A 16,780-nucleotide genomic window follows, 5' to 3' on the forward strand; every position below is an offset into this window, starting at 1 on the left:
CGTCTAATGCAGAGCTCCCATGGCGGTGAAGGTGGTGACACTCGAATGCTTATATTGCTTGTTCGAGAAGACTAATACACTAAACTGAGACGATTTACAGTGATTCAATCTCCTCGAAACAGATATCACCTCATCGAGCAGTAACAAAATCGAGTATGACACATTTATCTAGAAATATATTTTCAACGTCCTCTTTCAGTAATGAGAAACGGTTCTCAAGAACGCGAGTGCTCTACTAAATGCACGAAGGCATGTATGGAGAAAATGGTTATTTCATTAACACTTGGCATCATACTAAAGTTTCATCATTTTTTCGTCTCTACGAATCAGTCGACTTAATGGCGATAGATCAAATGGGTTATCGTTTTTAACAGAAACATATAGAAAAATAAGAAAGCTTTATTGATGCTATGATTATATTGAGACGATTGATAAATCAACTAATCAAAGTTGAAGCTGAAAGTTTATCACTTAAAAAGTGTTCGTCAAGAAAAATAATGATAAAGATGGTATGGAGTTTTTTTTAAAGGAATGTTAGTGTGAACGCATTAAATTTACAGTTTTGGTAAAAAGCGTTCTCTGCATGACACCTAAACGTTTTACTAAATAAAAGCTTCTCGTGAAGCCACGTTACCACGTCACATTCCTTGCCAATAAACTTTTTTGGTAAGTTTTAAAAGTGCTTCTCCTTTAATATATAGGGGATTAGTTTTCCATTTTAGTATATATATAGTTATTATTTACCATATTCAATGCATAAAAAAGGAAGTGATTTTTTCGTTATTTGTTTTCTTTTAACGATTTTTTCCTTTCTGGTATAAATATATCTACTATTTACCTTATTTAATTAATGCATAAAAGTGATTTTCATTTAAGTTTTATTCCTTTTTAACAAGATTTTCCTATCTAGTTGTACGTACATCTATTTTGAATTTTGGAAATTTAATATTTCAGCCTCTATATAACAAGATTATAGAACGTAAACTTTGGCATACACACCTTTGCGTCCTAATCAATCTCACATCTTGGCTTCCGTATTCACCTTTTCACCCGCCGTAAAAATATGGACCTGCGAGAATCACTGCGGAAGCAAAACGAGGTCGTTCTGAGTTTGTTTAAGCACGTGATCGCCACCACCACCGCCGGAAAACCTTCTAACCGACTCTTTTCCCCGGCGTTAATGAATGTCATCCTCAGCTTCATCGCCGCCAAGTCTCCCGGAGACATCGAAGAAAAGATTCTCTCTTTACTACAGGCTTCTTCGACCGACGAGCTTAACACCGTCTCCTCCAAGATCGTAACCACCGTCCTCGCCGACAGTACACCAAGTGGCGGTCCGACGATCGCGGCAGCGAACGGCGTCTGGAGCGAAAAATCTGTCCCTGTCGATCCTTCTTTCAAGGATATTATAGAGAACTCGTATAAGGCTGCTTTTAACCTAGTTGACTTTCGCAACAAGGTAAATATTTTTTTAAACCTAGTTGACTTTCGCAACAAGTTAAATACTTCCACAAGGCTTTTGTCTGAATCCAAATCACAAATGTTGCGTGAATTAACTTTGAAAAAAAGTAAAAAAAAAAAACTTAAGATAGCAAAATATCCGTTTAGGCTTGTATATTGATTATATTAATAAATTAATTTGTAATACTTTAGAATTAACAACTTCTTTGTTGTTTTGTTTTTTTAATAGGTTCATGAAGTGGTTGAAGAAGTGAACTCATGGGTTGAGAAGGAGACAAAAGGACTCATCACTGATCTCATCCCCAAAAACTTTGCTTCTCCTGCGACCGATCTCATATTCGCTAATGCATTGTTCTTCAACGGAAGATGGGATCAAGAATTCGATCCATCTCTTACAAAAGATTCAGACTTTCACCGTCTCGATGGAACTACAGTACGCGTTCCCTTCATGTCCGGCTACTCTTTAGGATACGATCTCCTAGTTTACGAAGGTTTCAAAGTCCTTAACCTACCTTACAGGGGAGGACGTGGTGACTACTACCGTCGCCGTTTCTCGATGCAAATCTATCTGCCTGATGAAAAAGATGGGTTGCATGCAATGCTGGAGAGGTTAGCTTCTTGTCGTGGATTCTTGAGTGGCGAAGGAGATATTCCTGGACACTCTGCATATATCGGAGAACTCAAGGTTCCGAGGTTTAAATTCGAGTTTGGTTTTGAAGCCACGGAAGCTCTCGAGGGTTTGGGTTTGGAGCTGCCGGGGGATGTGATCATCCACAAGTCTTGCATTGAGGTAGATGAAGTGGGGTCGAAAGCTGCAGCGGCTGCTGCTGTGATCAGTATTGGTTATTGTATGCCTCCGAAAGAGAAGTATGACTTCGTGGCTGATCACCCGTTTCTCTTCCTTGTCAAAGAAGACTTCAGCGGACTGGTCCTGTTCCTTGGTCAAGTTACTGATCCTTCAATGCATTAATATGTGTCCAAAGCATTTCAGATTTGCATGTTTCTTTGAAATGGTTTTTGAAACTAATAAATTCACTTAGTTCTCTGGCTTTTTTTGTTTTTATCTTTTTAAGATTTTTTTTTCTGAAAGTGTTAGATTAATACAAATCGAGAACATTTTCTTACAATGATTTGCTTGTTGGCTATCGAACTTTGAATTATCAAAGCATTAAACTTAAAAAAGAACCTAAGTGACTTTTGTTGGCCTCATCTTGATGCGAACTAAACTTGCAGAGCACCTTCAAACACTATTCCTCCTGTCAATATACTTGAAGAGATCATCCTCATGCTTTCTCATGTGTCCTTTGGTATTAAAGTGAGAATAATGTAGTTTGGAAGACGCAACAAATCAAAAACCGTGACATCTTGCCTCACGTATTGAGCTGTACATTCGGTACTTGTGCGTCAAGCCCTCCATACTTCCTCCAAGTATTCGCATTGGAAGAAGAGATGGTTTCTATCACATCGTGGTCAGACCAGATTTATTATGTTTTACAGTTTTAAAAATTTTACGAACCGTAGTTTTGAAACAGGTCCCACTTTTTACACTGCGGCTAAGACCATCTCCAATGGTTTATTTTATGTTTTCCTCTAAAATAGAATAACTCTATAATAGAGTCGGATGTTGTTCCAATAGTATTATATTTTATAATGAAAAATAGAGTGACGAACAAAAAATAAAAAAAAGTTACTCTATATATAGATTAAAAAATAAGTCTACACTATTATAGAATAGAAATTAGAGTAAGATTGAAGCATTTTTACTTTAAACTCTATTTTAAAGTGAAAAATAGAGTGGGTTGGACATGCCGTAAGTAAAGTTGGGCCTTTTCTTTTGGGTAGTTGGGCTGCTAAACGGATCCGAAAAGCCCGTGTGTGGTGGCAATATCGTAAATACAGGTGGTTTGAAACCGCTAGCGTTGTGAAGAAGAAAAGAGAAAGCGTAGAGGAGAAGAGTCTTCGTCGTCGGTCGGTTGGTGGTGGGACTTTGTTTGCTTCATTTATACTTCCTTTCTTTCTTCTGCTGCATCGGATCTGAACTGAACAAATGAATCGCCACCACGATCCCAATCCCTTCGATGAAGAAGAAGACGAAATCGTCAATCCCTTCTCGGTAAACCTCCTCCTCCATCTTCCTTACTCTCAGCCTTTCTATTTCTGGATGAGCTTGCCTTTCAAATTCACGATCCGCGTGCTGGTTATGTAGATTTGAGTTTCATATGTTCAATCACGAGAGTGTTAAATGATCTTAGATCTCGAAATGGAATTTGTAGTTGTATCAATTGGCTCTGAGTGTATGTTTGTGCTTTACAGAAAGGAGGTGGCGGCGCTGGAAGGCCTGTGGCATCTAGGCCGTTTAACGTTGATGCTACGGTCGATATTCCTTTGGATACAGTGAATGTAAGTGAACACTCTCACTTTCGTTTCTCTGGAATGAATCTAATGTGTGAATTGGTGTAGGACTCTTCCAAGAAACAGAGAGAGCTCTCTGATTGGGAATCTGAGCTTAAGAAGAGAGAAACGGTTAGTATTAAACCGCGAAGATCTTGATTGAAAATCACAAAGCAAAAATAGTTAGAATAGAAAAACAATCTTTGAAATAGACGAATTGGTTCCAGATTAGCGTTAGTTTGACTGAGTCTGTAGCACATGCTATAAATAGTTTTTATTCTTTGCTGGTTTGATTTTTTTTTCATGAAACTCTTTAATCCATGACTCACACAGGATATTAAACGAAGAGAAGATGCTGTTGCCAAGTGTAAGTCAACATGAGTTGACTTCATGAGACTCACTCTCTACTTTTTTTTTCATTTGTTTTTAATATTGTGCTGATTTTTTTGCTAATGAAACAACATCGAATTGTGTCCGTAGCTGGTGTGAAGACTAGCGATAAAAACTGGCCACCGTTTTTCCCTATCATACACCACGACATTGCTAACGAGATACCAGTTCATGCACAGAAACTTCAGTATCTGGCATTTGCTAGTTGGTTGGGTATGTTTCATTAGTTGCAACTGTATCCTGTTTAGGAGCTGTGTAAACAGTGAACTAATGGGCTTGTTACTGTTCGAGTTTTCAGGTATAGTTTTGTGTCTCGTGTTCAATGTCATTGCTGTGATAGTCTGCTGGATTAAAGGCGGAGGTGAGCCTTTTTTACTATAGAATGAAGTTTGTGATTGGAATGATGGTTCTAAAATCCTAATGGCAGGTGTCAAAATCTTTTTTCTTGCCACGATCTATGCGCTGCTTGGATGTCCAATTTCATATCTGTTATGGTACAGGCCTCTCTACCGAGCTATGAGGTGATGATACCTTCCCTTATATCTGACTATTCCCTAGACTGGATCATATTGGCACTGTGCCTATAACTGAATATTTTTTCTTATCATCTTGCAGGACTGACAGCGCTTTGAAGTTTGGTTGGTTTTTCTTCTTCTACCTGGTGAGTTTATTGAAAAGAATTCTCATATCTAGATCCGCCTTTCATCTTCATTCTATGCAGGTGTACTTTCTATTTTCTGTATAACTGATATTTCCTCTTAACAGATTCATATCGGGTTCTGCATATTTGCCGCCATTGCTCCTCCGATCATTTTCCGTGGACAATCATTTACGTAAGTCTCAAACATAGCTCCTCTAGTTCTTCTCATTCTCAAGATTTGCAGTGCTTCATGTATAGTTATTTTGACAAGTGTCTCACATGGGAAGTTGTAAGTTGTTCTGATAGATTAGAAAGGCCGATTATGACTTAGGATGAGAACTAGAAAAGCTAAGAATCTTAGGTAGTCGTGTGACTACTAACCAGTCATTTGGAAACATTATGTGTCTCTGTATTATAACTAAACCCTTAGGGCTCATGAAGCCTCGTCCAAGAGTATGTGTCTGTGTATAATAACTAACTGCCTGTGTTGCGACAAGTGATCCTCATTGTCTTCCAATCTGTAGGGGTGTGCTGGCAGCAATTGATGTAGTCAGAGACAGTTTACTAGCCGGGGTATTAACCTTGGCATCCTTTCTATATTCACCACCGATCAGTTTTTTTGTAGCCAACTATTAACCTATCTTAACTTTGATTCTTACTGCAGATCTTCTACTTTGTCGGCTGCGGTCTTTTCTGCTTGGAGGCGCTTCTCAGTCTGTGGGTTCTCCAGGTAAAGTGATAATCACTCCGTGTTCTTCTATATATCAGCTAATGGATACGAAACCAACATATAAGCCAAGTTCTTGCCTTAACGTGTTTCCACCATTGTTGGGATATCTGCAGAAAATATACATCTACTTCAGGGGAAACAAGTAAACAATGCATATACTAGAGCAAATACCACCACACTGCTCCCACGATACCACTCCTTAGAAGGTTTGATTATAGTACTATACCATCTATCTACTAATGTAATTACCATTCGTGCACTTGTCTGTGATAATAGTATGTTTTTGTGTTTGAGTTTTGTTGTACTGTGTGGTGCTGTGTTCTTCGGTTAGTAGTGACAGTGGTAAAAGAAATAATCTCTGTTCTGTTGAGGATTGAACTTTTTGGGGTTGCAAAAGAGTGTACAATCGTGATTCAAACAAGGCTGTATATACAAACGCAGTCCAAACTCCAAATTAAGCAGATGGCGAAACAAAATAACATTTCTTCTATAAGGAAAGGTAAGACTAAAACAGAGATAGAAGGAAAGCACAAAAGCTAGAACTTTAAACCGAACCTGATAGCTACTTGATTGTCGCAAACTTTTTACCGATATGATCTTTAATATCTTAATTTCTTTAGAGATCAAAATTCATCAATAATAATTTTGCTGATATTTGTCAAAATATTTTATATTAAATGTGTCCTTTATTTGTGAATGTATTATTTTTATTTGTAGATAACAACTTATAATTTTATTAAGAAAATCATCTCAGTTTAAGTCGATCGATCGTCTTATTCTTAGTTTCATGGACTTATTAAAGTACCACAAAGATTTTAAAAAGAAAAAAGTTCACATACAAACTGAAAACTCTGTTGCAGTTTTAGTAGCCATTGGATGAACGTAGCCAAATCTATAACCGTTGATATGTGAAGTTCTGTTATAAAGCTGTTAACTGTTTTTCTAAAAATAAACGTTTAAACCGCGAAAGTCAGAGTCCGCCGTCGTTAGCCCTAACGTAGATCCCAAGTTATTAATTTTTCTAGCTGTTCCACATTTCTCTTTCTCTATCTTTTGTGATATACCCAGATCGATTCAAAGCCTTAGAAAATTTCTCCGACCACATGGAATCTCGAGGTTCTTCAGATCAAGACAATGAACATATCGTCCAAGTCAGACAAGCTCTGATGTGTCCCGACGGAGGAAGATTCGAAGGTCTCCGAACGGCACGTTTCTTGAATCACACAACAACCTCCATAGACGACGACGTTTTCGAGCTTCCTCTCGACGCCTTCGTGACGTCAGAACCAGAGAAACTCTCCTTCTCCGGATGGGGCTCTCCCTCGGTGAATTGGATCGAGTGGGTGAACGCCATGGCCGAGTCCAACGCCACGATGTGGCGTAGATCAGGAGTCTACGACGCGATCATGGCGTCGCGGTACCAGATAACGAAGCAAGACGATCTGATGACGGCGCTGGTGGAGAAATGGTGCATAGAGACTAACTCATTCGTGTTCCCTTGGGGAGAAGCGACGGTGACGTTGGAGGATATGATCGTTCTCGGTGGGTTCTCGGCTATAGGGAACAACGTTTTGGCTTCGGTGAAACGAGACTCGATGAAGTCTGTTGAGGAGAAGTTGAAGAGAGCGAAGCGTGAGATCGAGGCGAGTTCGATGAGGAGATGTTGCGTTAGTTTGTGGATGATGGAGATGATGAACTCTGGGAATGAGATTGAGCATGAGGCGTTCTTGGTTTCTTGGCTTTCACGTTTCGTCTTCCCTAATTCAGGTTTTCTTTAAATGCCTAGAGGTTCTAAATCCAAAAGCATGTACATATTCTAGAACTATTTTAAATTAATTCTCCTCAGGAGGAAAAACCCAAAATTAAATTCATGATCCCTTAAATCCTTATTATGAAATATATATATGAGTTTTAACCATGGTTCAAAAAATCGGTAACTCAATCATATTTATTTAAAAATTTGATTTATACGCATTGTTTTAGATCCGTTAATATCGATTTAAATTAGTCTAAATATTTTTAATTAAGTAATACGGTTGGTACAAATTTTTAGTTTTGAATATTTAATTTTGATAACTCATCAACATAATTTTATAATTAAACAACAAAACTAAAATATTTTATATCTATGTAAGAAAAATATAATAAATCAATATTTCATTAACACTTGTATAATAGCTAGTAATTTACAAAGTGCCTAGTTACCTTTTTGCGACTTTTTTTTTGAACATTGGTTTCAACTTTCAACCACTAGGCTAACTCCACTTTGTTAATTCAGGTGATCTCGTGAGGGAGAAGCTCTTTGCAGCTGCGGTTCAGCTCGCTAGAGGTGTTAGGCTTGCGCTTGCTCCTGCGGTTCTTGCCGGGATCTACAGCAGTCTTGGAGTTTTGAAGAAACAGCTCGTTGGTGGCTCCGGAGAGGAAGAAACGGTGGTCACTGCTACATCCCCGTTTCAGTTTGTGCAAGTGTGGGCTAGGGAGAGGTTCATGGACGTGCGGCCACCTGGCCAGCCTAGCCAGCTAAAGCCTCACGAGCCAAGAATGGCTCTATGGCACCATCACGGCGGTGGTCAAGAGGCAAACCAGAGTCTCAAAAGTATCCGAACCGTTCTTGATTCCGCTAAAGAGAGTTTCCATCACCGTCCGTACACAAAACCTTTGAAGAACTTTAAGTCTCCTAAGTTCTACTTAGAAGATGACTGTTGGGTGTCTTTGGAGGATGAAGACATTGTAGCGTTTGGTCGGTGTTTGAGATGCTCTAAGCTGGTGGGTTTGAACTGCATTGAGCCTTATTATCCTCACCGTGTGGCGTTGCAGTTTGGTTATGATCAAGATGTTCCTGGAGTAGTCCCCGTGGTGCTGACGGAGTCGCCGGAGCTGGCTTGGAAGGATTATATAAGGCCGATTACAGATGAAATGATTTACATTCCGTCTAGGCTCCGGCGAGCTGATGTTACGGTTAAGTATATAAGATGGTGGAAACAGTCTGTTACTACTCTACAGGCCATGGCTAAGAGAAGTACACATAAGGTTCTGAAAGAGAAACCCACAGAGACGACAACTTCAACAACAACAATGGTTAAATCTTCTCCTCCAAGAACCTCTAAAACAGTAGGATCAAAAGCAGAGTTGAAGGGAGGGAGTTTAAAGACGGTGAGTGATAAAAGCAGCTCTGCAAAGAGTCTCACAGGTTCGGAGAAAGCGAAGCCTTTGAAGAAGGTTGAATTGGTCAAGAAGCCATTGTCTAAGTTGACAAAGACTCCAGGAAGATCAGTGGATGAAGCCAAAGAACGTAAAGGAGGACCAGGACCAAGGGTCTCGCAGGAGATAAAGGCTCATAGCCATGTGAATATTCTACTTCCCGGTTCAGCTGCTAGCTCACCAAAGACTCAACAGTCACTCTCTCAAAAGCAAACCTCTAAAAGTAAATGATTATGTTATAACTGCTCTATCTCATTGACTCATTATGACGCGCTTTTGTTTGTTTCTAACTTGTTGCTAGCTAGTGCAGGTTCTCATGTAATAAGACCAAAAGCATTACCCGTTAAGTCACCAAGACCACAAGCTTCAAAAGGACCAAAGGGTTCATCATCTTCTTCTGTTTCTCCTTTAACAAGCAAAAAGTCATCCCCAAAAGCTATTACCTCGCATCAGAGTTCAATATCTAAAGCCCCACCTGCTCTCAAGAAGAGAAATGCTGCTGATCAACGAATCAAAGCTCATACCAAACAAGAAACTCGACTCAGCAGCAAAGGAGGAGACGAAGCGATGATGAACACATTGAAGGCTATGAGCGAGATAATGAAGTTAGAGGAACACGTAGGTGAAGGGGGTGAAGTGATGTATCAAATACCAAAACAACAATTCGAAGTTTTGAGCCAAGGAGTTCAAGATGTTCTTCATGAATTGCAGTCTATTAAATCCGCACTGAACATCGAAAAATCATCATAAGAGTTTTATCCAACAACATGATTGATGATCCATATGATTTAGATCTTAGTCCCTTTCTTGTAATTTTTTTTTTTACCTCATTGATCAGAATCTTCACATATTTTAAGAGAAACCAAAAATGGTCTACACACCATCCTCTTTTGCTTACTATCATGCATGATAAGTAGAAGCAAAAGAAAAGAAGAAGCCTCTCTATGTTTACTAAGTGGCAGCAACCAAACCAGGAGGAACAGAAGCAAGATCAAGCACCCAAGACTCTCTCGAACCAGCTCCAGCTTGATCTTCCGGCAGCTTCTTAGCCGGAATCTGATGAGAGAGCAAGGCCGCAACATCATCTTTCTCAACCCACCTGACCGCATTACACCCGTAATCCCGTCTCTTGAACAAGTTGCTAGACTCCTCGTTAACCTTCTCCAAATAGGCTACACTCAAGCCATACGCATCGCTATACATAGTCAAACACACAACAATCTCATAGCGTCTGGTCTTTCTCCTCTGAAGACCAGAGTTTATCTCAGAGTAAACAGCCCAAACCGAGCCTTTCCTAGGATATATCTGGTATACTTCTCGTGCAACCCTCTCGCAGTTGACAACGTGAGAGAACGGTTTCGCTTGTTCAACCAAAGCTTTCTCTGAAACCCTGAACCTCCCTGATAGGTACTTAAGTGGAGAAGCCAAATGAACTGTTGATGTGGACAATAAATAAAGGGATAAGAGACTCTAGTTGGATAAGAGGCTTTGCAGTTGGAATAGCTGAGGCAAATAGAGAAGGAAGAAGATGGAGTATAAATAGAGAGCTTGATCGAAGAAGAGAGGGATGCTGATGTTGTAGAAAGAGTGAGACGCCATGAGTCTTCCTTCCTCACGATCGCCATGAGATCGTGATGAGTCTTCGGGTTGAGATCGCCATGAGATCCTAACCTGAGATTCACTTTATCAGCTTCTAGTTATCTTGTAATCTCTGTCTATCTTGTAATTGGTGTGTTGAGAGATCAATAAGAAGAGTTATAGAGTTTGGGATATCAAGACTCTATCACTCCCACAAGAACTGATCTTCACCCAAGAGATCAGTTTCTCACTCTCAAAATCTAACCAAGTGATCCATACCTTAAAAGGGTTCAAAGATACGACTTCACTTACCAAACAGTAACTCCGAGGCATTTTCTCATCATCACCACCATCGTACACCGCCCAAACCTGCCCTTTCTTGAAGCTTCTAGGCATCCTGTCTTTATCAAAATCATACAATTCACAATCCTCGTCTGCCAGTGCCATGTAGTTTTCTTGGTTTAACTTACCACGATCCCTCTTCCTATTAACCCCTGACACGTATTCTAAATCCACTACCTCACTTAACTCCTTGCGGTTCGTCTTCTTCTTCTTTTTATTACTCTTATTCTTTAAAGCTTCTTTCTCCTTGTTAGTACTCATCTCCATCAAAGTTTCATCACCTGAAGATATGTCATGTTCTTCTCTAGAGACTATAGTGCTACTTCTCTCAGTGATCTTCACCTTCGGTTTCTTTCTCTTTAACACTGATTGCATTTCAGCTAGAGTCATCATCCCTTCATCTTCTTCATCCAACCTCTCATGTCTATCTAAAGCTTTTGCTTCCTCCTCTCTCGTCTCCCCTCCCTCACTCACTCTTCTCAAGCTCTCATTACCCTCACCAACACGCTTCCTCCTCCTAGTATAAGTTATAATCTTGGAAGAACAAGCTCCATTCGAAAACGTCGACGTTTCACCATCACAAGCACCAATCTCGCCCTGAACCCTAATCCTCAACTTCATATCATACTCACTCCTCCTAACCTTATCAGACAAAACCTCAAAAGCCTCATTCACAAGCCTAAACCCTTCCTCACACCCCGCATACGGATTCTCATCAGGACGCAACACCAAAGCTAGCTTCCTATACTGTTCCTTTATAGTATCGATGTGAGAAAAAGGCTCTACCTTCAGAATCTTGTACCACTCCGGCGTATCTCCGTCGGAGGCGGTGACCATGGAGGATACACCTTCCGTGTCCGGAAACAAGGCGAGAGCTTTACGCGCGTGATTCAGAGCTGAAGTCAAGTCGCCGCTGTTGAATTTCGATTCCGCTAGGGTCTTGTGGTGTATTGCGTTGTTACCAGAGTCTCGGTCTGATCCTGAAGCTGCCATTGCTATTATGTAAACTTAGAGCATCCCTATCAATAATATTTTATTATTAATTTTTTTAATTTACAAAAAAAAAAAAATTAATCGCAGACCGTCACGTGCTGTAAGATCCATGAAACAGTGATGAACCTGTCAGACACACAGGTTCACTGGGAAGAGCTGGGGAAAAACAGTTTCATCACTGTTCATTATTTTAATTTTTCTTTTTTTTAGAATCTGTGTAAATCCCTCATAAGTTCACTAATGAGGATGCTTTTAGGTGTTGACTTTTGTTTGTGTTTAGTTTGTTTAGTTTTTCATTTTTGTTTTTCCAAAAATTTATTTTTTAATCCAATCAAAAATTTTAGATTTTGTAAAAATCGGTTTTCTGCAAATCAATTTTGTAAAATATGGAAGACTAGGCGGGATGTAATATGGAAAATATGCAAGGGGAGGGAAACGGATACAAAATCGGTTGCTATTATATTAGAGAGAGTTCCAGAAGAAGGGGAACCGATCTCAAAACAAATTAGGGTTCCAAGGAGAGGGAGGGAGGCGATGACTGAAGCATTTGAAGGTACGATTCAAGTTCAGTTTCGAATCGAATGTTTATTAAATTACTCTCCTAATTCGATTTGGATAAACATGTCTTCTGACTCAGGCTGGAATCAATGGCTCGAAGATCCGTGTTTCTTCTGTGTAAGCTTGAGGGCAAGCTTGATTTCAAGGGCGAGAGTATACAAGAGGATACTGAAGTGGTTGTGGAGGTTAAAAGTGTTGATTGTGTGGTTTTCAACAGTAACCGGGTATTATATTTTCGAGATAAGTGTTGGTAAGCATAAAGAAACGACAGCACCAAGCACACTATGGTGGATACAAGTGGTGAATCTTCAGTTACATAAAGAGAGAAGAGCTGTGTTACTGATGTCTATCAGGAGATATAGACTACAAGTTTGGGTACAACAGAAGCTGAAATGGAAGAGGAATTACAAAACATGGATGTTCAAATACAAAGAAAGAATGAAACAAGTGCATGCTCTGTTATTACACATTGAGTGGTGTCTTTGGAGCAGTTCTTATTTTCTATGGCATCGCTGGAGAAGCAAGGGTAACTCTACTTGTTCTTCTGAGATGGCTGGTTTAGTTGAAAATCAGAAAAATAAAGAGACAGGGAGGTTGATTCAGGGTGTATATACTTGCTGTGCTCACGTTTTGTGGAGTGGCTGGCATGTCCACAGAGACAGTAAGGTGATGCAACAAAGGTGGAGAAGTAAATTGCCCAAGTCATGGATGTTCAAGTATAGAGAGAAGGTTCATGTGCTCAGCTTAGCTAACTGTTGAAGTATTGGAGTCAACAAGAGAAAAGAGACCAACATGATCATGAGTCATTTGTTCAGTGGTTTCTTTCCATACAAGCTTGTGGGCAAGCTTGTTTTCAAAGGGGAAAGTATTGATAGGTACTTAAGTGGAGAAGCCAAATGAACTGTTGATGTGGACAATAAATAAAGGGATAAGAGACTCTAGTTGGATAAGAGGCTTTGCAGTTGGAATAGCTGAGGCAAATAGAGAAGGAAGAAGATGGAGTATAAATAGAGAGCTTGATCGAAGAAGAGAGGGATGCTGATGTTGTAGAAAGAGTGAGACGCCATGAGTCTTCCTTCCTCACGATCGCCATGAGATCGTGATGAGTCTTCGGGTTGAGATCGCCATGAGATCCTAACCTGAGATTCACTTTATCAGCTTCTAGTTATCTTGTAATCTCTGTCTATCTTGTAATTGGTGTGTTGAGAGATCAATAAGAAGAGTTATAGAGTTTGGGATATCAAGACTCTATCATTGGTGCGGTGAAACTGTGATCGAAGCTAACGCGGTGGTGTTACGGTGATGATGAAGTTCGGTGAATCGGCGGTAAGAATCAAGGGAAGCGATGGTTTTGTTGCTGGATTCGTCGGAGGCGCTATTGAGTTTCACGAACGATGCGAAGATTACGGAAGTTACGGAAATCGCGGAGTTTCCAGAGATGATGCGAACAAGACGATGCAGAGAAATCCGTTGGTGACGCGAAACGATAAGGCGACGGCAGAGCGATTGGATTCTTGGAGAAGCAGATCGCAACGATTGGAGAGGATTCAAGCGCAGTCATGGGAATCGTTACGGTTCCAGTGTTTCCGGATGTCGACTTGAGGCAGTGGATTTCGTGGATGGAGCATTACTTTGCTCGGAAGGGACTCACTGACTTCGAGAAGTTACACATGGCTTATGGATTCATTGTGGATGAAGCTGAGAGGTACATTAGTGGTATCGATTCTTTGAGGCCTATTAGAAGCTGGAAACATATGAAAGAAACGTTGTTGTGGCAATTTGGCGCTGATGATGATCCAGAGAAGATCAGAATGAAAGCTAGTTATGATAGAGGCCACAAAGCTTTCTTGGAGTGGGAAGCAGACAAGCGACGACGTTCCCGACTGTGTTCAGGTGATTCTGGTGATATAACTTTCACGGATGAATCAACCTCACACAATGCCATTGTTCATGAGACTGGAGTAGTGAGGAACTGTTCTCTGTCAGATTTGATTCAGCCAGCTTTAGATTCCGAGACGGTTCATGAAAGAGATATGGTGATACAGACTGTCCCTGCTGCAGAAGTTTCTGTACAATCTGATACAATACTCGAGAAAGATGTTTTTGCTGAGACTGGTCATGAGGACGAACTAAGTACAGAGAAAGAAGCAGAGCAGGTGTCAAAATCACTATGTATTGCAGCTCAGGAGGAGAAATTAGTTGCAGAGATGTCTCTGGATGGGCCAGATATGGTGAAGTTGATGGCATTAGCGACTGTTGATGGTGTGTCTGTGAGTTCTAGTGATTGGCATGTTTCAAGGTCAGAGGCTGCTCAAGAGGCAGAAGTAGAGCTTAAGCCTGCGTCGCTTCAGGAGATGGAGCATCAGGCTGGTGTAAAACTTGAGATATCAGCAAATTCTTGTGTGGAGCAGTTTGATTCATCTCTGGAGACAGTTTCAAAATTTTCTCTGGTTGAAGAGAAGCTAACTGACCGAATGAATTCAAGTAAAAAATCTGTTCATGAGACTGGTTTGGTGTCGAATGATTGTCTTGTCCCTGATTGCTCGTCACCAGCTATAATGCTCCAGAGAGCTTCACGTTCAGAGTCTCTAAAAGAAGCAGTAGTATTGGTTACGGACGATACACTGATTCCACTTGAACAGAACATGGATTCATTGCAGGAGCAACTGGTCCAGCAGATATATTCACCACCACCAGTTTTCAAAGAGAGTGATTCAGTGAAATTTCTGGGGGGCACTGTGATTATTGATGCAGAGAATGTGAAGAATGCTTGTGTCTGTAGGCTGTGTGGTCAGAGGTTGCGACGGGTTCCAAGTAAAAAGCGGGAGAGGAAGTGCTTAAAAACTCGGAAATTCAAGTATAAACTATTGAATCTGATGAGAATCATGTTACAAATGGATTCAAACCAAGTCATTGACGAAAAGGACCAGAAAAAGCTTCTTACGGTGACGATGAGGCAGGATTCAAAGTACGTAATACAGTTGCTTCTTGGTGTTTTGAAGTACCACGTGAAGCACAAATGGAGAGTGAAACACTTCAAACCAGTGTCAGATTCGGAAGGTTGTGTGGACCAGCTGGCTGATGAGAATGATGCTACAGAGTTTGTTTTAGGCAGGAGAATGTTAGCGCAGAAGAATGTCAAAGTTCTGCGTAAGCAAGATACGTCATGGCTATACGAACGTTTCTGGAAATATGACGCACGAAGCTTAATACAGTTTCTTCTTGGTGACGTCAATTTTCATCTGAAGCACAAATGGCGATTTAAATGGTTCAGACCAGTTTCGGTTTTAGCGTGTGTGTTGGAGCATGCGGTTGCGGAGAAAATTTCTGCAGTATCTGATGTTAAGAAGAGGATCATGTCAATGAGGGATCACAATCGTTTCAGTTTGTTTCTGGAACATAGAGGAGTTGAGTGGCGATGGGTTTGCTCTGATCTCACAATGTCAGTGGCAGATACAAGACCAGAATGGCAGAGATCCCTTATCATTTTCTTCTGTGTAAGCTTGAGGGCAAGCTTGATTTCAAGGGCGAGAGTATACAAGAGGATACTGAAGTGGTTGTGGAGGTTAAAAGTGTTGATTGTGTGGTTTTCAACAGTAACCGGGTATTATATTTTCGAGATAAGTGTTGGTAAGCATAAAGAAACGACAGCACCAAGCACACTATGGTGGATACAAGTGGTGAATCTTCAGTTACATAAAGAGAGAAGAGCTGTGTTACTGATGTCTATCAGGAGATATAGACTACAAGTTTGGGTACAACAGAAGCTGAAATGGAAGAGGAATTACAAAACATGGATGTTCAAATACAAAGAAAGAATGAAACAAGTGCATGCTCTGTTATTACACATTGAGTGGTGTCTTTGGAGCAGTTCTTATTTTCTATGGCATCGCTGGAGAAGCAAGGGTAACTCTACTTGTTCTTCTGAGATGGCTGGTTTAGTTGAAAATCAGAAAAATAAAGAGACAGGGAGGTTGATTCAGGGTGTATATACTTGCTGTGCTCACGTTTTGTGGAGTGGCTGGCATGTCCACAGAGACAGTAAGGTGATGCAACAAAGGTGGAGAAGTAAATTGCCCAAGTCATGGATGTTCAAGTATAGAGAGAAGGTTCATGTGCTCAGCTTAGCTAACTGTTGAAGTATTGGAGTCAACAAGAGAAAAGAGACCAACATGATCATGAGTCATTTGTTCAGTGGTTTCTTTCCATACAAGCTTGTGGGCAAGCTTGTTTCAAAGGGGAAAGTATTGATAGGTACTTAAGTGGAGAAGCCAAATGAACTGTTGATGTGGACAATAAATAAAGGGATAAGAGACTCTAGTTGGATAAGAGGCTTTGCAGTTGGAATAGCTGAGGCAAATAGAGAAGGAAGAAGATGGAGTATAAATAGAGAGCTTGATCGAAGAAGAGAGGGATGCTGATGTTGTAGAAAGAGTGAGACGCCATGAGTCTTCCTTCCTCACGATCGCCATGAGATCGTGATGAGTCTTCGGGTT

At 40.5% G+C, this 16,780-nt stretch overlaps 3 protein-coding genes and 1 pseudogene across 4 annotated transcripts; 3 read left to right on the forward strand and 1 right to left on the reverse strand.

Annotated features, from left to right (window-relative positions):
- The first annotated feature begins 1,063 nt into the window (after positions 1-1,063).
- LOC125601571 (serpin-ZX-like) lies at positions 1,064-2,463 on the forward strand. Its single transcript, XM_048773674.1, has 2 exons — positions 1,064-1,459; positions 1,691-2,463. Exons 1-2 carry the CDS (start codon positions 1,064-1,066, stop codon positions 2,429-2,431), a joined length of 1,137 nt encoding a protein of 378 aa, XP_048629631.1. The 3' UTR covers positions 2,432-2,463.
- A 921-nt stretch (positions 2,464-3,384) lies between these two features.
- LOC125601572 (secretory carrier-associated membrane protein 4-like) lies at positions 3,385-6,048 on the forward strand. Of its 2 annotated transcripts, none has more exons than XM_048773675.1 (12): positions 3,385-3,574; positions 3,775-3,861; positions 3,922-3,984; positions 4,186-4,219; positions 4,333-4,455; positions 4,541-4,603; positions 4,670-4,763; positions 4,858-4,903; positions 5,008-5,075; positions 5,407-5,455; positions 5,547-5,612; positions 5,726-6,048. In XM_048773675.1, the coding sequence occupies exons 1-12, from the start codon at positions 3,509-3,511 to the stop codon at positions 5,756-5,758; spliced, it is 792 nt and encodes a 263-aa protein (XP_048629632.1). In that variant the 5' UTR covers positions 3,385-3,508; the 3' UTR covers positions 5,759-6,048. The 2 variants fall into 2 exon arrangements, with proteins under 2 accessions (XP_048629632.1, XP_048629633.1); XM_048773676.1 differs by having other exon boundaries at positions 3,393-3,574; positions 3,775-3,834.
- Positions 6,049-6,566: 518 nt separating this feature from the next.
- On the forward strand, positions 6,567-9,563 carry LOC125601566 (annotated as a pseudogene).
- LOC125601573 lies at positions 9,442-11,726 on the reverse strand. The gene is made up of 2 exons (XM_048773677.1): positions 10,607-11,726; positions 9,442-10,246 (listed from the first exon to the last, which is right to left on the reverse strand). Exons 1-2 carry the CDS (start codon positions 11,724-11,726, stop codon positions 9,765-9,767), a joined length of 1,602 nt encoding a protein of 533 aa, XP_048629634.1. The 3' UTR covers positions 9,442-9,764.
- Between the last annotated feature and the right edge of the window lie 5,054 nt (positions 11,727-16,780).

The sequence above is a fragment of the Brassica napus genome, unplaced genomic scaffold, assembly GCF_020379485.1.
Source record: "Brassica napus cultivar Da-Ae unplaced genomic scaffold, Da-Ae ScsIHWf_2614;HRSCAF=3363, whole genome shotgun sequence".
Classification (NCBI taxonomy): Eukaryota; Viridiplantae; Streptophyta; class Magnoliopsida; order Brassicales; family Brassicaceae; genus Brassica; species Brassica napus.

Excerpts from the sequence above, each read along its gene's own strand:
- LOC125601571 (XM_048773674.1), top strand. The coding sequence starts at position 1,064 with ATGGACCTGCGAGAATCACTGCGGAAGCAAAACGAGGTCGTTCTGAGT. Across the intron at positions 1,460-1,690 it reads TAGTTGACTTTCGCAACAAG|GTTCATGAAGTGGTTGAAGA; the intron begins GTAAATATTTTT and ends TTTTTTTAATAG.
- LOC125601572 (XM_048773675.1), top strand. The coding sequence starts at position 3,509 with ATGAATCGCCACCACGATCCCAATCCCTTCGATGAAGAAGAAGACGAA. Across the intron at positions 3,862-3,921 it reads TTCCTTTGGATACAGTGAAT|GACTCTTCCAAGAAACAGAG; the intron begins GTAAGTGAACAC and ends GAATTGGTGTAG. Across the intron at positions 5,456-5,546 it reads GAGACAGTTTACTAGCCGGG|ATCTTCTACTTTGTCGGCTG; the intron begins GTATTAACCTTG and ends TTCTTACTGCAG.
- LOC125601573 (XM_048773677.1), bottom strand. The coding sequence starts at position 11,726 with ATGGCAGCTTCAGGATCAGACCGAGACTCTGGTAACAACGCAATACAC. Across the intron at positions 10,247-10,606 it reads TTGGGTGAAGATCAGTTCTT|TTCATTTGGCTTCTCCACTT; the intron begins GTGGGAGTGATA and ends CCACATCAACAG.